The 23149-nt window shown below is 39.4% G+C and overlaps 2 protein-coding genes across 2 annotated transcripts; one reads left to right on the forward strand and one right to left on the reverse strand.

The window, feature by feature from the left end:
* Window positions 1-13619, reverse strand: LOC131321975 (mediator of RNA polymerase II transcription subunit 14). Its single transcript, XM_058353047.1, has 9 exons — window positions 13212-13619; window positions 10315-11394; window positions 8869-8966; window positions 7670-7844; window positions 6493-7453; window positions 5379-6385; window positions 2015-3093; window positions 639-1433; window positions 1-468 (listed from the first exon to the last, which is right to left on the reverse strand). Coding segments are annotated over exons 1-9 (5409 nt in total). The 5' UTR covers window positions 13425-13619; the 3' UTR covers window positions 1-467.
* Window positions 13620-22206: 8587 nt separating this feature from the next.
* LOC131323650 (probable serine acetyltransferase 1) lies at window positions 22207-22506 on the forward strand. Its single transcript, XM_058355499.1, has one exon. It carries the CDS (start codon window positions 22207-22209, stop codon window positions 22504-22506), a length of 300 nt encoding a protein of 99 aa, XP_058211482.1.
* The last annotated feature ends 643 nt before the right edge of the window (window positions 22507-23149 follow it).

The raw sequence follows: 23149 nt of genomic DNA on the forward strand, positions 1-23149 counted from the left end.
TTGTCCTTAAAATGTTATTGGAGCTGAAGGAAGCTTCACTCGAAAAAGCTCCTGATGCGGTTATAACATAAAACCATTGAAGTTCTGTTGAGGAATCCAGTATATCCTACAAATGAACTAATACAAATTCCAAGGTAAAATTAAAAGCTATGTAAGGTCATTTATCCTTGATAGCTGCTAAACAAATTCTGTACAAAATTGGGATTAATCAGTAGAGTGACCTGTACAAGCAAAACCACCATCTTAGAAAATTCGACAAGCACTAAACATCCTTTCTCAAAACAATTGTACAAGAAGTTTCCCCAGTCCTAGAGTAGCCAACTAACAATACGTAAGTAATATTAGGCCACAGGTACGATATCTACTCCCTTGTAAACCTGGCTTGTCCAATTGTTCCCAGCCCTTTCTCAGTCATGGGCATAAAAGTAAAAGGGTTCCCTCACCATTTTCCATCCCCATAAATTTCTCCTGCAACCAGAAACAATTAAAAAAAAACAGAAAAATATAAAAGCTACAGAAAGAGAAACATAGACAGTATGAAGTGACGTAACTGATGAATGTACGAGAGAGTACTAATTTCCCAAAACCAAAAATAAAAAATGCCAACTATAATGCCAAGAATGAATCAACTTACTCACTATGATGCTCCAGAACTTGTAGTAACCCCACTGCCATCCCTCAATCCTTGAAGGCAGAAATGCAAGGTTCTCTGCACACTATCTGCAACTATTCTCAACCTTCCCTGACTAATATCCCCCGCAGTTAAATTCATTCCCACAGTTGTACCAACCTTTTGTTTACACTTCTCCCAATCATCAACCTGCAACCAGCAAGCTCGACCTCCATGGCTTCCTTCCATCCCAAGAAAAGACACATTTGGATTTTCGCCAAACGAATATCTCAACCTCACAGAAACACAGTAGGGCAACCAAGCAGCTCCGCCGGCGGCATTTATGTGGGGTATGTGGGTAGGATCCAGAACCACAGTGAGGGCAAAATCGACCGAGTTGTGTGGCTTGTTGAAATGAATATTGCTTTTTGTTGCGGATAAATTCTCAGAGTTGCCGTCGACATTCAATCCGGCGTGATTTTCAAGACAGAGTTCAATGCGGGGTTTTTGGGCAGGGGCAGTATCTCCGCCTTGCGACTGAGCTAATCCCTTTTTCCACGCTATGAGTTTCAAGAACTCACGTAAAACGGAAATTGGTAAAGTAAGAAGGGTAATGAATGATGCAACACGTGAAGCGTCGTAGGGTTCTGACGCAACACGCCGGCTGAAATAATCGCATATCTCGCCTATTTCGGATTGCGTTAACTCCTCTTGAGCAACAGCTGTGTTTTGCTGCTGTTGCTGCGAATGATGGAAGCGCTTCACACTGAGGACTTGGAGAAGAAGTTGGACTCTGTGGACACTTACAGCAAATACATAACCTCTGCAGGTAGACAGAACTTTTGCCTTAATCCTTATGAAATTGGAGACATAATAGGGAAGCGCAAAATTATGGGAAATAAATGAGAACCAAGCAGACAGCATAAATATTAAGACAAACAAACGCGATATGGCTGTTGGCTTTTTCCCACTTTCAGAATTCTCGTAAATGTTGTTATGTAAGATAATCCAGAGACTACAAACCTAATTCATTAGAAATTGCCCCAATTTACTTACCGAAAAACATGATGAACAATCAGAGATTTTACCCCCAATTTTATTAAGGTTTCAGAGTCGCACAAAATAGGCCAACAAAAAATGTTACTTCTGGTACGTAAATCAAGTAGTACATCATCAGTTTCAAAACATAAATGATCACACAAGCTGTTTAGAACAACTACTCCAAGGAGAAAATAAAATAAAGCTGAAAGGTGTTGAAAAGCGAACTAGAGGATACAAAGCCTCATCAAAGAAAAGACGTGGAAAAGAAAGGCTAAATATGCCAAGAATAAACGTAAATCCAAAGACAAGAAGAAAATGAGAGTTCCAAGACAGTGAGAATAAACCAAAACTTAATATTCTTACCCCACAAAGAATCGCAGGGCTGGCTGTTCCTGGTCCAAATTTAACAGTGCACCTTCAGTGTCCTTCAAAATTGACCCTAGGATCTCTTTCAAGAGATCAGGTAATTGTGCAAATAGCCAAAGCACTCCAAGGTACTTGAGAATTCCTCTAAGAACTTTCTTTAGTGCAACAAGAGGGACCCATCCACCACCATATCCTCCATCATCCCCAAGTCCAATAATTGCCGTATTTAACTCCCCTCTCACATGAGCAGGGACACCTGCACCTGGTGATCTACGAATAGGCAAGCCTGCACTCACAACTGATAAATTTGGGGATGCCGAAAGAGCATTCCCCATACGGTTAGGACCAGAGACTTGATTTCCTGCTCTAGGAATTCCACCCGGATTTGAGAGGTTGACTCTGTTTACACCGGAAGTTGACAGCTGCACCGAACTTGGATTCGGACTATTTGGATTTGGCATCCCAACTGTCGGTTGACCACCAGCAAAATTAGGCTCCAAACCATTTAATTCCTGAGCAACGTGCTCCATAATGAAAGGTCGAAACTGTGGGCATGGTAATGAACCTCCCATTGAGTGACCCACCTTGGGGGGTGTTGCTGGTTGCAACCAGACCTGGTCTCCAGCAAAGCAACGCATGTCAACTGCAAAGTTTTTGCGGTATATTATACGGATCCAATAGGGTCCACGAAGTACGACAGAGACATCTATGGGCAACAGTGAGCTAGGAACAATGCCAGGGCCCCCCCGCCCAGCAGCAGCCAGCATTACAGCCCCATGAAGATTGTGATTCCCAAGAGAGGCGGCAGCAGTGGATTGTATAGGATTCCCTCCAATGGCAGTTGGCGCCTGACTACCATTTGTAGTTGAATTACTATGCAATTGGCTCTGGTGTTGTGGGTACCCACTCTGTTTCCCACCAACAGAGATTGGTGTTGTGACACCAGGAATCCCTGAAGCGGAACCTGCCCTTGCGGGCCGAGTTGCTCCTGCCAGAGCATGCAAGGGGCCAGCAGTGAGACGAATGCAATCCAGAAGGGATGCAACTTCAGCGCCGTTTATAAAGTCTTCAAGAAACTGTAGGGAACATAAACATGTAATGTTAACATCTAGTGCAAGGGGCAGAAAGAAAGTGCAACATATCTGTAAAAGCAGAACTAAGTTTTCAATTGATTCGAATGAAGACCAAGCTCGAATAAGAGCTTTTAACTACAAAGACAGAGAAAGGATGGGGAGTCGAAGTCTTCATTTGTTTGCAGCAAAAAAACAATCTTTAGGATGAGGCAATGTGATGGCAACGTGCTGGCCAAAATTAACATTCACTTTGACTAGAAGTTTTAGACAAAAAGATAAATATGCAGTGTAAACTGCAACAGTCTTAACTATAGGTGGCAATCCCAACCCATATTTTTTAACCCGCCCAAATCCACTCACTTATAACCCAACCCAACCCGCCCATATAATATAATGGGTTGATATGGGTTCCATATTTACATGGGTTTAATTGGGTTAAAAATGAGTTCAGTATGGGCTGGAATTAAAAGACTCATTCCCTACACAAGAGTTAACTAATAGCTAGTGTTAAGCTAAAATTCTTGCCTCCTGTACCAGACCAAATTCGGTATTCTTGCCTCCTGTACCAGACCAAATTCGGTATTCAATATTCATTATTCAATCAGATTCCTCTCTCTCTCTCTCTCTCTCTCTCTCTCTCTCTCTCGACTGTAATAAGATATACGTAATAATTATAAGGCCGAACTCTCTCTCTCCATTTCAATCAGATTCCTTCGACTGTAATAAGATATAAGGCCAAGTTCGGCTAAGGTACCTTGGTGTCCCATTGTCCTCCTTTTGTGGGACTTTCTTTTTCTTCTTCTTGACTTGACAAACGTGAAAAAAAAAAATTATGACTTTTACCCAAATATTTTTGAAAATATTCAAGATAAGACCCCAAAAACCGACTTTTGGGGCTTTATCTTGGATATTACAAAAAATATTAGGGTAAAGGTAGAAAAAAAGAAGTTGCTTTTTTTATTTTTCTCGTCGAAACGAATTAATAGGGGTAAAAAGTTTGTCTCAAAACGAGCAAATGCAAAAAAACTTCAAATAAGGATAATGAAAAAAAAACCCAAAAATCTCATAGCGGAACTTAGCCTGAATTCAACGGTGAATCGACATTTCACCGATTCAAATAGTGACTGAAATGGATTTTCTATGAAGAAAATATGTGTTGATCTCTCTTAATGGCAAAAAATGCTATTGCTGTGTCATTGAAGTCGTTTTTTCCCCTTCAAGATAAATACATTAATTTTGGTGGGACATTGAGGCAAAGTTAAGATTTTTCATGAACAACAAGAGAGTATCTAAAATTTTAAATAGACAAGTTTGTTTTTTTTTTTTTTTTCATGATCCCAATAGACGAGGGAGCTTAGTAATATAAATATTTTGCACAATATATAATATGTTAATGTAGCAGTATCTCAAACATACAATATGCTATATGTATGACGGGAAGAAAAGAAAGGAAAACGGGTCGGGTTTGGCTATGACCAGACCCATTTTCGACCCAACCCGTTTCAACCCGCCTAATATTGACCCGGAAAACCTATAGGGACCGACGGGGTCCCTACCGAAATCGTACCGACAGCCGCGCCGGGCCGTCTTTGGCCGTTGGAAGGCCGATCCGAGCCGTCCAAAAATTCTATAAAAAAAGAAAGATGAGGGGGCCTACGCGGGAATCAACGTCATCCGATGTGTGTAGGGTGCTTGATCCAAACACCCTTTTTTTCGTGTATATATGTACACACACACACATATATATATATACGAAAAAATGGGGAGTTTGGATCGAGCACCTACGCACGTTGGATGCCGTTGATTCTCGCATAGGCTCACTTGGTTTTTTTTTTTAGAATTTTTGGACGGCTCGGATCCGCCGTTTGGTGGCCGGAGACTACCTGGCGCGGCCATCGGTCCATTTTCGGTGCGGTACCTGTCAGTACCAGTAGCAGGACTCATTCAACCCGACCATGTTCCTACAACCCGCTTCAACCCACCCATTTGCCACCTCTAGTCTTAACATGTGGCAAATGCAAAGCCGATCAAAAGTTCAACCTTACCCTAAAACAACACTGAAAAACACTGCAGAGTGTATATCCAGTAGTAACACTAGCAATTCAAAAAAAAAAAAAAAGCAGAGAACGAAAAGGATAAAGAAAATGATGAGGAATATTCAAGGTATCACAATTTACAGGTCAATTCCTTGAGAGGAAACATTCGAAAGCCGAGAAAAAGAAAACAATGTCAAACAAAAAACCAGCAAGGAAAGTAAAAAATGGACCAGAGAGAGAGAGAGAGAGAACCTTGGTATGAGGCCAAAGCTGGTCAGGAGAAACATGCATTGTGCAGCCCTCTTTACTAGACTCCCACTCTACAACAAAACGAGCAAGGACCCCTGAACCAACTGAACCAAAGCTAAACCACAAACTCATAAGCCCTACATCCTCAATTCGGAAAACCCTCCTCATATGTTCTGAAAATCTATCAGTTGTCTCTACTGCACCCTTAACACTAGGTGGGGCTTTACCGTCAGAGTTTGCACCGCCTTCTTCCCCTTTATCATCTGGTCTTACCCCAAGCAGTTTTCGCATTCCAAGTGCAAACATTCTAGCATTAGAGAGCCGCTGGATATCTGCAACTAACTTCTTTATGCTATCTGCCTCCACAGAATGATAACTCAAAACCACACCTTCCGGATCATAACGGATGTGAGAATCCACGTCAGATGTATTGGCAATACGAACTCCAGAACCCCATGGAGTAGTATTGCTCCCCTTCTGAAGTTCCCACAAGTCCCTGAAGTGCTGGTCATTTATTTTAACATCCCAACACATGCTTCCAGGTCGACCAAGTCGCAAGCATATATGTTGCCATGTATCGCCTCTTGCAAATGGGAGCCGGAACCATAAGTTTGAGGATGCATTTCTTAGACCTACTTCTTCAACATAAGGAATGTCAAGTGCATCCATCTGGCTAGTTAGTCGGGCATGCTTGATACAAAGTGAGCAGTGCCTAATAACATGAAGAAGGGCTGATACATATATGCTAGAGGGTGCATTTCCTTTATTTGCTTCGGCAATTAGACTTGCATAGCTGTAACCTTCAGGTTTGCCAACAGATGTAAAGAGTGCATGTGGTGAAATCTGTTGCTTGAATCCCGATTCTGTAATTTTCCTCCTCTTACAAAAACCAGAATAATCCTCCAGAAGTGATGGAATCAAGTTCAACATATCTGACACAGTACGCTTTCGTGACCTTTTGACAGCATCGAGACTTGAGGTAGGACTAACAGCAAGATCTGGTCTTTCGGCTGAAATGGGGGAATTTCTCAGAACATTCATTAACTCAAAAAGATATGGTTTAATGCAAATTTATAAATTGGGGCAAATGCAGATAACCTATGACCAAGCAACTTACATTCGGTAGTTGTAGCCCAGGAGCTAGATCCAGAAACTTTAAATGATCCATCCACAGTCGCAGTTGAGTTTATGGGCCCAATAGGTTTTGCAATTGGCACAGATACTCGGGGGCCAGTCAGTCTTGGTGGGGATAATAATCGAGATGACCTATTTCCAGAAGCATTCAGCTGATCTTCATCAATTGTGGCAGAAGAATCAGCAGAATGTGCAGATCTAATTTTAGATAGATCCTGATCAGACTTGGAAGCAGATAGTTTTTTCAAAGTTGCACCCCTTGCTGGACCGGAAGATGGTGAACTGACAGGAAGAGTCTGAATGATGCCCTTCAAATTGCTTGAAGAATAAATGGCTCCACTATAATTGGGAGATCCACTAGTAACTTTAGGAACATTGCTGATGTGTGCTGAGGTTCCACCTTTTATACTTCGAAAATTCGCCGGACCAGAGCCAAGAGGCAAAGCAACAGATGTATTGAATGATGAAGAGGGGCCCTGAATAGAAAAAGGGGCAGATGACCCTCTCTCAAGCTCAAATACTTCGTCAACGATAGAAGAGAAACTTGATGGAAGATTTCCCGAACCAAGCATAGAACCTTCTAGGGTGATCTCAGAGAGAAGACCTTGTCCAGAAGTCTGATTAGCACTAACGGAATTAGGTGAAAGTGAAAGCAGTTTTCCAAAGTCAAGAAGGCTCAGGTTGACTTCATCTTCATGCATCTGAATCAGACCAATGTCCACATTCTTTGAGCGGATAAAATTGTGCAAGTCACAAGAAGAATGATCTTTTCCTGATGGATCGGCCTGAGTCTCAAGCAATTTGAAGATGGGTTTAAAATCCTTATCAAGCTGCATTAGCAAAAAATACGAGCTCCCAGAATCTGGAAATCCCATCAGCAACGAATTTTGACCATTCAAAATGTTCTTGGGAACCTTCACTGCAGCAAAGCCATGTTCATAAACCTGCAAGCATCAAAAGGTCCAGACAGTGATATGAGGCAAGTGGACAATCATGTGACAGTGTCGACTATATTGTGCCTATCACAACAAGATCAACTACCATGGTCAAAATCACAGAGTGAAATGCCTAAAAACTCTCATCTCAAAGTCCAGACATTATGTCTCTGGCACGCTCTTGAGAGAGAGAGAGAGAGAGAATAAGAAGAAAAAACCGATTACCTCCAGGCCTATAAACCTGCCAATACATGCAAATAAGTGCAAAATACTTCTGCTTCTCAATCTTATAAAAACTTCAGCAGCAATCATACTACCCTGGTTCAGGGCTTCTTCACATTCTACCACTGCTGAAGGAGTAATAATGTTATTCGATGAGTGGAGAAGAAAACGCCCATTCCTACAGGTAAAAAACAAACACTATCTCAACTGAAAATCAATAAAAATAGTAGCCATTCACCATAGAAAATTCTCAGTAGTCTATTCCAATCAGCATTATTTATATAGGGTATTCTTGGTGTCTGAAGAAGAGTTCAGGATACATACAAACAGACAATGCTTAATACGATCAATTGTGCACGAGTTAGTTGATGGCTGAACGATCGACAGTAGTAGGTTCAATGGAATCATCAATATACATGTTTCAGTTTTAGCTAAACATTTTGAGAGGAAGAGTGAGAAATGTTGAGACCGACGCTGCTTAGAGCCTTAACACTCCTAGTCAAACTCCCTAACATGACTGTGGTGAACCTCAAGCAAAATTTGTCGGACGTTTTTGGAAATGCACTCTTGCCCTCAATTAGTGTGACCATGTAGGAAGATTCTATGAGCTTAGGATTAACAAAAATATATGCGATGAACCTGACATGTACGTCATAGTTACAACACTAGCAATACCCATGTAATCCCCAATTGATGAAGGTAGGGCGGGGGATGACTAGAGACAGACCGAACCTTTGACAGTATATGCACAAAGTAGCTGCTCTCAAGAGTTTTACATCTGAAATATTAGCCCCCTGTCCTATACCTCTGAAATTCGAGGTATTCAAGGGACGTTATGCCTTGGAACGATGCCCCCAAATTGGTGCCACCCAGCCCTGTTCTATGCAGCAATTGCAAAGAAACCGAAGCAAGAAAAATGACAAACAACAAACTTTATCCTAGTCTACATTCCTTATATTGGCAAATCGACATACCAGAAGGATTCTTCTATCAACAATCAATTATATATAATAAAAAAAAGAAAAAAGAAGACATTTAATAAAACTAAACAAAGAGTCAAGAACGTGCATTCATCTAGTAGCGCGTAGCTATCAGTGACATACAGTCAACTATGAAGACTAAAATATAGTTTGCAAACGGAAAAAGTCATTGTAAGCATTACAAATTTGATGCAGTTAACTGGCACAGTTAGAAAGGAAAACCTTATATTTATCCCCAGGGTGAAAAATGAGGAGCCATAGGCACGAACATGCAATACTTCCTGCCCTTCACATTCCCTGGCATTTGATTTGTTATCCTTCTGAAGACAGGAATTCAGCACAGAAGAGCAAGTTATTCATTAACTTCAGCCAAAAGGCAAATGCATTAAAATTGCACAACAAGTTATTGGTCAAAAGTCAAAATAAAAAGACAATTAAGCAATACCACTAAATGAAATTGTGTAAGATTTTATTGACAGTCATGAAAGTTATATTCAGAAAGAAAATAGAAAGTAAGCTGAAAAGCACCAGAACCAGCCAGCTTGGGTTCATTACTACAGCTTTGAACACTGAGCAATGGCTAATTCAATATTGCCTCTAAGCTGGATCCACATCCAAATTATGCAGGCAGGGAGACACTCCAATTAAATGAACCAAAAAAAAACGTCGAACAATTAGAATCGTTCTCTCACTACTGTAAGTGACATTAACTAACTAACTATAGGGCGAGGCCACCCAACATCAGAGGCCAGGATTAGCATTGACAATATATGTCGCCCATTGGCCTGTGACGAAGGCTACAAAGCTAAATAGTTAAAGCCTAGCAAGATACTCCACAATGACAATGTCTATGGTTTACCAACACTGTCTTTCTTCTGCATTTAACTACAAGCACCACAAACTTACAAAATAGTCACTTCCTATTACTAATTGCCTTCAATTGAGAACAAAGCACTGGCATTTGGAAAACACACCAATGGAATTGACCAAACTGATTAATAGAACTTGCAGCATAGATCCTGGTATGACTTCTTGAACTCAATAGCTATAAAGACGTATGGTCAACAAACACAAAAGATAGGATTTGACAACATGAGTATATATTCCATTTAGTTATTCCTGCTTCTAGGACTATAACTTCCACACGTAAGCGTTATTCTAGCAATTACAATGAGAGGTGCTATGCGAAATAACTGTAGACTCAACTAAAATGTTTGTATGAAACTCACAAAACGGTTGAAGCATTATACTTAACCCTATTCCAACCAATTTTTTGCAGAACTACACAATCATGTTCTACTGTTCCTTATTGGGCAGCCTTGACTCTAGACGTCTACAACACTAGATTCTTTGCCATCCGTTCAACCTCAACCTCGTTTCATTCACCCCACAACTTCTCTTTCTTCTGGTCATCTTTTTAGACGATCCTGATGATTTGTTCTTCCCTTACAAGTTGCAATGTGAACATACCCAAACCAAACCAAAAAAACAGAAAACAAATTTCGCAGATCTGAATATGGAGTTAGATGATCTGGAGTTAGACGTTCTGAAAGTTTTGAGATGAAAGCCAATTTTGTGGAAGACGAGTAACTTGGCAGCGGCGCCATGTATAACAACAATGCTGCAAATAAAAGACCAAATCACATTAGACGTGTACATTCAACCAACCTTTTTATGGCCGACATCAGATTCATCTGGATGGCACTGAAGAAGAACGTCACCTGCAGTCCGACAGATCTCAGCATTTTTCACCAGCTCTTTGTAGATTTCAAGCAAACGAGTATATCTATAGCAACATATAGCCCTTAGCAGCAATTTCTCAACATCAATACAACTCTGGTCAAGGGAAAATTCTGCCTCCTTGCCAGTTAAAGGATCTATGACAAATGAGCTATGAAGACACTTTATCTGCAGATCTGGTCCCGGTTCAATTTTCAAAAATGGGCATGATCCAGAGTCAGATGTGCCAGAAGTTCTGTCAAAATCTAACCAGTATAGAATTTTTAGTCCAGGAGTTCGTAGACCAGCCGAATCGGTTTCACCATCTTGATTCGTTTGTGGGGTACCAGCACTCCCACCTTGTCCCACTCCACCATCAGATACCAGCTCAAATCGAATGGCATCTTTCCATCGGCCTTGTCGAAGTGATTGCACTTGTCTTATGACAGTGTCCATGACAAGCGCAATGCAAAGCTCATGGAGAACAGAGTATAAACTAATAAACGGATTTTCTGCAGCTGCCATTCTACGCTCTAAGTCATCTCCAAGAACATGTCTTCGCGATTCTTCCAACTTCACAAGCCCACTTCTCTCACCAACAAGCAGCTCCAAATGCAGTATCCTCCACATTGTTAGATGCCCTCGATATCCAAGAGTAACTAAAACCTTAAATTCCCCATCCACACGAAGTATGGCAGTACCATCAGAAACTTTGACTTCAGATATTTCTTTGGGAAGTGTAACTTCTAGTAACTTTGACCTCACAAGTGCGTCTAACTTCTTCAAAGCTGGCTTCTGTTGATCTACTGTTAATGTGCTCTGAATACCAATGCCTTCTACACATTTTGGTAAACGCTGGTAATTTCCTGTAAGGAGGACTTCAATGGCAGAGGGAACATCATAGCTAGGAGCGCGAGCTTGCTGGAGCGATTCATGCATGAAGAAAAGGGAATCTGCTGCTTGAGTGAAGCACATATCATGATTTGACAACGTTGATGCAAGTTGTTGGCTATGTTGTATTAAGGGCACCTGCAGATCGACACGTAGGGACTTACGAGACAATACATAGTTATAAATATGTGGAAATGATTTCCACAAATTAGCGCAAGTAACAAGAGAAAACTGTTGATTCCAGCGCACGAATCTAAGCAAAAAAACTTACAAACTCAGTCACCAATAAGTATAAGCGTATTAGTTCAGAAAATTAACCTAAATCAAAATCAAGCAGATGTTGATGACCAAAAGAACAGAATACTGTTGGCATTATAAATCAAATTGAAGAGAAGCCTGCCGAGGAAGTTACCACACCAGTAAGAATCTATATTTGAGAAATGACAATAATTTCTTTCCAAATGGAACTAGGGCAGAAGTGAACGGAGGGAATGCATTAGGAGAAGAAGCCAGATAGCTTCCTGAAGAACAGTGCCAGTAATGTTCAGACTCGCTGCATATCTCTGATGGTTTTCAACATGTTACTCCTCCGTCGCCGTCTAAAGACACCAACAGAAAATGTATAGAAACTAATTCCTTAATATTCCCACCTCCTTTCTCCTTCTACTTTCCTCTTTGCACCCACCACCGCCACTAGACCTCCATAGCTCAACCATCTGCTGCTGCCAATCTTATTTTGTATTGTCAAGGCAAGAGAGGATTTCTCCATGGTATCCTCCTATACATAAGTTATCTTTTGCACTAGTAAAAGAATAAATGCGCGTACATATATAATCCCATGCATGAGGATCCAGCTATAGGAGCAAAAGTAAAAAATCTACTGGCAAACTCTTCACAACAAAACCAAGAAAAGCAGCATAACTAACCTTCCTAATACCCAGAAAAAGAAGAGAAGAGCTCATAGGTACAATAGATAGGAAACAACAGCAGCCAATTGCAACATATTACCAACACCAAGAATGATGTACAAAGTACAAACCAAGTAGCAACCAGGAAAAAAACTGCTGAAAAAAACTTTTAGCAGCTCCACCAGTATTGCACGTATCCATGGACAAAAAATAAGAAGAATTACACGTGTGTTTGTGCTTTCTTCTATTTATCAAGCTCAGAAAATTTGAGACAAAGAACATTCTTCTCCACTTGGGGTCCCATGAAAACATAACAGAATGAAAAAACTACGGAATTCTTGAGTTTTAATGCTGCTTGCCACACTCACTAGTAGGGCCGCTAAACAAACCAAGCTACTTGAGTTCAAGCTCGTATTCATATGTTAGGAGCTCATTCAAGATTAGTATCAGTTTGTTACATAAACAAACCAAACTCTTAACATTTCCTGAAGCTAGTTGAAATTTTAAACCAAACTCGAACAAGTTACTACTCGGCTGGTTCGACTCATGAAACACTATTAAAAATTCAAGTTACTCAGGTTCGGCTTCATTAAAGCCCGTTTGAGATCAGCTCGTCTCGTAAACAAGCTAAGCTTGAACATATTTTTAGACCTCGTTAAGCTTGGTTACCAAGCTTGATCAACCAGCTGCTCGGCTTGTTCATCACCCCTACACAGTAGCTTCTTTTTTTTATGCGGCCCCTACTCAGTAGCTTATTCAGGCAATTTTCGAAGAGGAATTCGCGATAAGAGGTCAATTATTCATTTCTTTTCCACTGAGTATTCTCAGTACAAACGAACGAACTAAAAAAAAAAAAAAAAGCAAGAGCAACTTCAAGGAACTTCATCAAAACATAACAAGTTAATTCTCAAGAATTTTTTTTTTTGTAACATAGGGTGTCCCGGGCCAAAGCAAACCTCGGTCTAATCCCTAAAGCCGTTTCACACGCTTATGCGTAAGTATAGAAAACTAAAACTAGACGAAAAAGAAGGCGCATCATTTTTTCACCTGCTGGCACCACTTGGCGAGAACATTGAGCCGGAGCATGCGCTGCTGAGTCTTGCACAGGAACTTGAGGATGCTGATCTTTTTCTCCGAATCGGACTGCTCGGTGGACCTGGACTTATCCACTAGTTCCTTAAGAGAGAGGTACGATTCCTCTGCCGCTCGGCCCACCAGAGTGGAGAACTCCACCGTTTGTTGTTGCCCTAGTTCCGCCATTGATGTCGAGTTCTTTGGATTCACGATCTGTTATTACGCACTGAACATGGAAACTAGGGTTTCGCAGAGCGGAAAACCTTGGATTCTTGGAAGAGAAGGGGGGAGTACTGTAGAATTCAACCCTCTCTCTGTATTCCAGGTCTTCTGAATTTAGGCACCGGAGAGAGAGAGAGATCTGTCTATGCCAAATTGCCAACATAGGAGGATGATTACCCTTTATATAACTTTTATTAACGCTTTTGATAGTTCCGCCAAAATTTGGGGTTTTTTTTTTGAGAAAATTAAATAGGCATCCTATTCACTAGACTTATTTAGGTGTTCATCCTAGAGATTTTAAATACTTATGTTCTCATTCTGAAAATGCATTATTTTCCATTACACCCTTAGTTATTGTTACCCAAATTATGCAACCTAGAGGGGGGTGAATAGGATTGCTAGTAATAATTACCAATAAAAATTTATCTCTAACAATATATGCAAACAATAAGTATGCAATCAAAATAGAGAGATAGAGAGATAGAACCCGTTTATAGTGGTTCGGTCCGGATTTGTCCACGGTCCGGCCCTACTCCACTTCTCCTCAAGCAATTACTTGAAGGTTAGACTAATCTTTAAAAGATTACAACTTGTAAGTCTTGCGGGTGCTTACAAGAACCGAATGCCTCTAGCTTTCCCGAGGAGCTAGCACAACCGCAAGAATTTTCTCCGAAAACTTCTCAAAAACAATAACACCCAAATTTCAACCCGAATTTGGTCTTCTAAGCTTTCAAGTGTTTGACTCAAACACTCACTTAGGAAATACAAGTATGTGAAGAAGGTATGAAAATTATCGCTCACGACTTGTACAAATTTTCTCTCAAGAATAATATGAAAGTGGAAGAACAATGAGAATTTTTGGCTTTGATCTTTTGAGAATTTGCTCTTGCAATAATATGGAATGTTGTAGCTTGTGTATGTACTCATTAATGAGTTCTTGATGCCTTATATAGCCATCCATATGCTTCCTAGCCGTTGGAAACTAGCCGTTGGAAACTAGCCGTTTGAAACTAGCCGTTGGAAACTAGCCGTTTGATAGAGTGGTCATCCGGGTGGTCGTCCGGTTGTCACAGCTTTCTGTTCAGACAGCCGGCTTGTCAGCCGGTTCGTCAACCTGTGGCTCACAATTTCATCTAAATAAACCGTTAAAGCATGTATTGAGCTCAATAAAATCTTTGTAAATATAAATCATGAATCCAAGAGACTTTATGCTATATTTCAAGGTCACGAAAATATTTAATTCGGGAATCGACTTTTCGATAATTTTGTATTTGCCGAATAAAAATATCATTGAATTAATCATCAAAATAATTAATAGAGATGCATATAAATTTTCACAAATTATAATGCATACATTTTTCAACAATCTCCCCCTTTTTGATGATGACACAAAATGATAGTTTTTATTCAAGTAGGAGTTATGCCAATCTCCCCCTTAATACATGCACCAAAGCAGTTATCTATGATCAACGAGTAATAGCAATAATCATCAGATCATAGCAAGTAATTTTTTAAATTTGCCCAAAATGGCAAGATAGATCAATTAAAACTTGGCTTTTTCTCCCCCTGTGACATCATAAAAAAAAACTAAAAAGAGAAAAACAATAGGGCCATGGTTCCAGCACCATGCCGCTCTTGCCCTGTAGCACTCTATCTTCGTTCATTGAGAGCTTGGCGTCCTTGATTTTCATATTCTCGAATAATGGCTGCTACAACGGCAGCTATAATGCCAATCCAATACCACAGAGTATCCACATTTACATTCCATCCGAACCATGGTGGTATTCTCATGGTAAGTAACGCACACAGCAGAATGAAGATAAAGAGTTGCATCCAAATGGTTTGGATAAACAACCTGAACTCTGCTCGTTCGGCATCTCTTTCGTAAAACTCAAACGGTAACCCTTGCGGTATGTTTGCCATTGCTTGATGAGAGATTTAGGCCGAGAGAGAAGGAGAGATAGATAGATGAGGAGATAGAGATTGTGTTGTTGAATTTATAGAGTATGAGATTGCCGAATTGTTTGAAATGCTGCGCCGAATTGTTTGAAATGGTGCGCCGAATTGATTGAATTGCTGCGCCGAAAGAGAGATAATAGGGGATGCGGCACCGAATAGAGATAGGATAGGGGATGCGGCGCCGAATAGGACAAGAATAGGGGAAGAAAATTGTGTTCGGGTGTTTATTGTTGTGTCCCCTTAATACATGCTCCCCCTAAAAGAGAGCTTTTTAAAGAATGCGAGGGGTATTACCGAGAATGATTATCCCTGCAAGCTTAGAGACAAGAAATTCATATCGGCGAAGTATATAAGAGACAATTTAAGCACTAAGCCATGAAGTTCATACAAACTAAGTGTAACAGACTTAATAAATCAGAGTTAGCAACGCAAAAGCTTGAATAAGTCTCAACCTCACGGTTGTCCGGTTGGACATCCGCTTGGACATCCGACTGACAAATGCAGGTTAAGTCCAGAAATCGTTTAAGAGGAGTAACATTAAAGACCATAAAACTGATTTTCTTCATACCAAACACAGGAAAATGAAACATATGATAAAATGTTTGGAGGGTGATTTCTTTATCAAGATCATTTGTACTCTCCATCAAGTATGATATTTACGAATTCAATCAACTCAACATTGAATCCAAAAAAAACTTTTGACATCAAGAACACAACTTTTTCATAAATGATTAGACATGCCGAGTTCTCGTCGAATGAAACAAAATTGTTCTTCACCAAGGGGTTTTGTGAAAATGTCCGCCAATTGCTTGTCGGTACTAATAAAGTTAAGTTCAATATCCCCTTTTTGAACATGATCTCTTATAAAATGATGTCTAATCTCAATATGTTTTGTTCGAGAATGTTGAATTGGATTCTTGGTTAAGCTAATTGCACTAGTATTATCACATTTAATAGGAATATGATCATATTGCAAATTGAAATCCTCCATTTGTTGTTTGATCCACAATATTTGGGCACAACAACTTCCGGCTGCTACATATTCCGCCTCGGCGGTAGATAGAGCTACGGAATTTTGTTTCTTGCTATGCCAAGACACTAGAGAGTGCCCTAGAAATTGGCAAGTCCCACTTGTACTTTTACGATCAACTTTGAAACCTCCAAAATCCGCATCCGAATAACCAATTAAATCAAATGCAACTCCACGTGGATAAAACAATCCTAAGTCATGAGAACCGCCAACATATTTAAAGATACGTTTAATAGCTTTTAAATGCGATTCTTTAGGACATGATTGAAATCTAGCACACATGCAAACACTAAACATTATATCCGGTCTACTTGCAGTGAGATAAAGTAATGAGCCGATCATACCTCGATACATCTTTTCATTGACGGCCTTACCATTCTCATCTTTGTCAAGCTTAGTTGATGTGCTCATTGGTGTGCTCGTTGGCTTTAATCCTTCCATGCCAAACTTCTTAATAAGTTCTTTCGCATACTTGGCTTGGTTGATTAGGATCCCCTCATTAGTTTGCTTGATTTGAAGTCCAAGGAAGAAGTTAAGCTCCCCCATCATACTCATTTCAAATTCACCTTGCATACACTTAGCAAACTCTTTGCACATATTATCATTAGTGGCACCAAAGACAATATCATCAACATATATTTGAATAATGAGCATATCTTTACCTTTGGCTTTAATGAAAAGAGTAGTATCAATTTTTCCACGAGTAAAGCCATTGTCAAGCAAGAATGAACTAAGTCTATCATACCATGCACGTGGTGCTTGCTTCAAACCATATAAAGCTTTTGAGAGTTTAAAAACATGATCGGGGTATACATGATCTTCAAAGCCGGGAGGTTGTTTGACATAAACTTCTTCATTTATGAACCCATTCAAAAATGCACTTTTCACATCCATTTGATAAAGCTTGAAATTTTTGAAAGATGCAAAGGCAAGTAATATGCGAATAGCCTCTAATCTAGCTACCGGTGCAAAAGTTTCTTCAAAATCAATACCTTCTTCTTGATTATAACCTTGAGCAACAAGTCTAGCTTTATTCCTAACAATATTTCCGGATTCATCTAGCTTGTTACGAAAAACCCATTTAGTACCTATAATAGTGTGATCAAGAGGCTTAGGTACTAATGTCCAAACTTTATTCCTTTCAAATTGATTTAACTCATCTTGCATGGCCAAAATCCAATTTTCATCATCTTGAGCTTCCGGAAAGTTTTTAGGCTCAATTTGAGAAACAAAAGCTTGATTTTCACAAAAATTTCTATGAGACGAGCGAGTGGTTACCCCTTTCGAAACTTCTCCAAGAATCAAGTCCTTTGGATGGTTTTGCACGAATCTCCAATCCTTGGAAAGATCTTGGTTGTCTCCCATGGTATCTTGAGGTTGATTAATAACTTCATCTTCTTTGATTTGAGAGCTTTCTACTTGAGTATCACCATCAACTTTTTCTTGAACTGTCAAGTCATGAATCTTATGTGTAATCTCTAAGTCATCATTATCAACAACATCCTTAGTAGCACAAGGATTAGATTCATCAAAGGAAACGTGAATAGATTCTTCAACAAGATTAGTGCGCTTATTATAAATTCTATATGCTTTGCTAGTAAGAGAGTAACCAATAAAGATGCCTTCATCCGATTTTGAATCAAATTTACCCAAGTTATCTTTTCCATTGTTTAATACATAACATTTACAACCGAAGGCATGAAAGTAATTAATGTTGGGTATTCTACCATTCCAAAGCTCATAAGGAGTTTTCTTGAGGATAGGCCTAATTAAAACTCGATTCAAAATATAGCATGAGGTATTAACGGCTTCCGCCCAAAAATATTTTGGCAAAGAGTTTTCACAAAGCATAGTGCGGGCCATTTCTTCCAGAGTACGATTTTTTCTCTCTACTACTCCATTTTGTTGAGGAGTACGAGGTACGGAAAAGTTATGACCAATACCATGTTCATCACAAAACTTTTCATATAAAGAATTGTCAAGTTCTTTTCCATGATCCGTACGAATGTTAGAAATAACAAATCCTTTTTCATTTTGAACTCTTCTACAAAGTTTAGTGAAATTAGGATAAGCCTCATTCTTATGAGCTAGGAACATCACCCATGTATATCTAGAGAAATCATCAACAACAACAAGACAATAATAGTTTCCACAAAGACTTGGAGAGCGAGTTGGTCCAAACAAATCCATATGAAGTAATTGCAAAGGTCTAGTAGTTGAAACAATATTTTTGGACTTAAAAGAAACCTTGGTTTGTTTTCCTTGTTGGCAAGGACCACAGAGTCTATCTTTTTCAAATTTGATTTTAGGAAGACCTTTTACCAAATTTTTTCTAGAGAGTTTTGAAATAGCATCCATACTTGCATGTCCTAGGCGCCTATGCCAAAGCCAACTATTTTCACTCAAAGCGGAAAAACATTTTATATCACAATTACTTAAATCATTGAGATTAAAAACATATACATTTTCAAATCTTTGTCCAACGAAGAGTGTCTTGTTGCTTTTGTCATTTTCAATGATACATTTGGATTTTTCAAAGATAACACGATTTCCTCTATCACATAATTGACTTATGCTAAGAAGATTGTGTTTTAAACCATTAACAAGTAAAACATCTTCAATAATAGGAGAATTACCTATATTGCCGATTCCTATGATTTTACCTTTGTTGTTGTCTCCAAATGTGACATGTCCACCATCTTTAGACGAAAGAGAATTGAAAGCCCTCTTGTCACCGGTCATGTGTCTTGAACATCCACTATCAAGGTACCAACTTCCTTCCTTGAGAGAACTTTTGAAGCATACCTACAATAGCACATCAATTCTTGACTTTTGGTACCCAAATCATCTTGGGTCCTTGAAGATTAGCATTGATACGGTTCTTAGGAACCCAAACCTTTTTTGCATTAGAAGATGAGTATCCTTTCATAGGACATGTAGGAGAAATATGACCAATTTTACCACAATAATGACATGTCAATTTAGAATGGCTAGAAGGAGGAACATCTTTTTCAAAAAGATTTTTGTGTTGAGTGGGATTATAACCAATTCCGGCCTTGTGAAAAGAAACCATTTGTTTTCCAAGAAGAATGTCTAAACTTTCTTTTCCATTAGTGAGTTTTGAAAGAGAATTAGTTAAATCATCAATTTGTTTTTCTAAAGATTCGTTTTTGGAAGTATCCTTCAAATACTCTTTTTCTTTTTCCAAAGAGGTTCTTAAACTTTCATTTTCTTCCTCCAAAATATCTTTCTCTTCAATTAAATCATCTATTTCTAGTGAAAGATCTTTAGCAACCTTTTTAAGAAATTTGTTTTTAGAAACAATCTTTTCAAATTCTACTTTCAACTCTTTATAGGCAATAAATAATTCATCAAAGGAATAGGATGAGTCGAGATCTACCTCGTTTTCTTCGATGGCCATGAAACACAAGTTAGCGACCTCTTGTTGCTCATCGTCCTCATCGGAGCTACTATCGTCACTATTGTCCCATGCGGCCATCATAACTCTCTTTTTGTCCTTCTTTGAATATTTTTTTGCATATGGACATTCACTTTTGATGTGGCCGGGCTTCTTGCACTCGTAGCAAATGATTGGATCCTTTTTACTATTTTCTTCTTTGCCTCCATCTTTTCTTGAAAATCCTCTGCCTTTGTGAGATGCTCTATTTTTGAGGAGTTTCTTGAACGTTTTTGTGATGAGCGCCATTTCATCATCCTCACTTTCGTTGCTTGAATCCTCCTTGCTTTTTGATTTGCTTGTTGTACTTTTGAAGGCAAGATCCTTAACTTTCTTCTCTTTTTCACCCTTGAGGTTGTGATGCATTTCCTCCGTCATGAGAGATCCCATGAGCTTGTCCATCGTGTATGTTGAGAAATCTTTGGATTGTAGGATGATGGAGGTGGTAGTGTCCCAATTGGTTGGCATGGAACGGAGCACCTTCCTTGTCATTTCGGATTGATTGTAAATCTTTCCAAGAGCTTTTAAACCGTTAGTAATACTAGCAAATCTAGCAAACATTTGAGATATAGATTCATCCGGTTTCATTTTGAAGAGCTCATAGCTATGCACAAGAATATCAATTTTGGACTCCTTAACTTGACTATCTCCTTCATGTGACATTTCTAACTTATCCCATATTTCTTTAGCCGATTCACATGCGGAAACACAATCATATTCATTGGGAGTAATAGCACAAAAAAGAAGGTTCATAGCTCTATAGTTCTTTTCTATTGAAGCCTTTTCCAAATGACTCCACTCATAATCTGGTTTAGGCATAGTCTCTTCTCCAACTTTCTTAGTAGGAATAATGGGACCATTTTTGATAATTTTCCATAGATCATAATCCGTGGATTGAATAAAGATCATCATTCTATTTTTCCAATGAGAGTAATTTTCTCCGGTGAACAAGGGAGGTCTATTGGACGATTGACCTTCGATACAAGAAACATTACTAGTGGTTGCCATGGATCTTAACTCTTAGATGGTTAAATCTACAAACAAGAGCCGAGGCTCTGATACCAATTGTTACCCAAATTATGCAACCTAGAGGGGGGGTGAATAGGATTGCTAGTAATAATTACCAATAAAAATTTATCTCTAACAATATATGCAAACAATAAGTATGCAATCAAAATAGAGAGATAGAGAGATAGAACCCGTTTATAGTGGTTCGGTCCGGATTTGTCCACGGTCCGGCCCTACTCCACTTCTCCTCAAGCAATTACTTGAAGGTTAGACTAATCTTTAAAAGATTACAACTTGTAAGTCTTGCGGGTGCTTACAAGAACCGAATGCCTCTAGCTTTCCCGAGGAGCTAGCACAACCGCAAGAATTTTCTCCGAAAACTTCTCAAAAACAATAACACCCAAATTCCAACCCGAATTTGGTCTTCTAAGCTTTCAAGTGTTTGACTCAAACACTCACTTAGGAAATACAAGTATGTGAAGAAGGTATGAAAATTATCGCTCACGACTTGTACAAATTTTCTCTCAAGAATAATATGAAAGTGGAAGAACAATGAGAATTTTTGGCTTTGATCTTTTGAGAATTTGCTCTTGCAATAATATGGAATGTTGTAGCTTGTGTATGTACTCATTAATGAGTTCTTGATGCCTTATATAGCCATCCATATGCTTCCTAGCCGTTGGAAACTAGCCGTTGGAAACTAGCCGTTTGAAACTAGCCGTTGGAAACTAGCCGTTTGATAGAGTGGTCATCCGGGTGGTCGTCCGGTTGTCACAGCTTTCTGTTCAGACAGCCGGCTTGTCAGCCGGTTCGTCAACCTGTGGCTCACAATTTCATCTAAATAAACCTTTAAAGCATGTATTGAGCTCAATAAAGTCTTTGTAAATATAAATCATGAATCCAAGAGACTTTATGCTATATTTCAAGGTCACGAAAATATTTAATTCGGGAATCGACTTTTCGATAATTTTGTATTTGCCGAATAAAAATATCATTGAATTAATCATCAAAATAATTAATAGAGATGCATATAAATTTTCACAAATTATAATGCATACATTTTTCAACAGTTATATATTAATATAGATATAGATCTTATATATTGATTTTTGATTTTCCCATAATTTTAGGAATGTTTTCAGTCCTCCACAAAATAGGGGATTTAAGGTTTCCATTCTCCCCAAAATCAGGGATTCCATACCCAATGTAAATACCGCAGCCTATTAAAATCCTCTCTAGAAAAAAGCCCTACCCAATTTACCCCAATCTCACCCCCCACAGCCGCCGCAAAAATGCCCGTCCAAGACCTCACACCTTCGCCCGTCGCCGCACAAAACGGCGCCGTCAAGAGCAGCGAAGCCGGAGACGAGACCTGGGTATGGGCCCAGATCAAGGCCGAGGCCCGCCGTGATGCCGAGTCGGAGCCGACCCTAGCCAGAGCTACCTCTACTCAACCATCATCTCCCGCTCAAGCTCTCTGCTGCTCCATCCTCCTCTACAACCTCTTCCTCGACACCCTCTCCTCCTCCACCATTGCCGACCTCCCCGCCGCTCGCGAGCGCGACCTCACCTGCAGCTCCTTCTCCCACTAACTCTTGAACTACAAGGGGTTCTTGTCCATCTTGGCCCATCGCGTGGCGCATAACTTGTGGACCCAGAACATGAAGCCGTCGGTTACAGATACGGCTGAATGTGAGGCAAGCAAGAGAGTGGATATTGTAAAGGTGTGTACTACAAAGTTTTAGATGAACAACAAGAGGCTGTGGGTCCACATATTGTCGACGTGTTCGCAGTTGACATACACTCCGGTGCTAAAATCGGAAAGGGAGTTTTGTCATGTTTGTGAATTGATAATGTTTTGTTCATCTACCTCGATTGAAACCTACACTTCTCAAAATTTGTCACATTTTATGATTCATGTCATGTTTTTTATTTGATTATGTTTTCTTCATTTACCTCGATCGAAACTTACATTTCTCGAAACTTGTTATGTTTTTTATTTAGATCATGCTTTGTTCATCTACCTCGATCGAAACCTACACGTCTCAAAACTTGCCATGTTTTCTGATTTTGTCATGTTTTTTAATTGATCTTGTTTTGTTCATCTACCTCGATCAGGTTTTGCCATGTTTTGTGAATTGATCATGTTTTGCCATGTTTTTCGGCTTACACATTCGTTTTTGTAAGAATCGTGTTTTCTTTTTAGATTTTAGGGGAATGAAAATATGAGAGAGA

This window comes from Rhododendron vialii, chromosome 4a (genome assembly GCF_030253575.1).
Source record: "Rhododendron vialii isolate Sample 1 chromosome 4a, ASM3025357v1".
In the NCBI taxonomy this organism is placed as follows: Eukaryota; Viridiplantae; Streptophyta; class Magnoliopsida; order Ericales; family Ericaceae; genus Rhododendron; species Rhododendron vialii.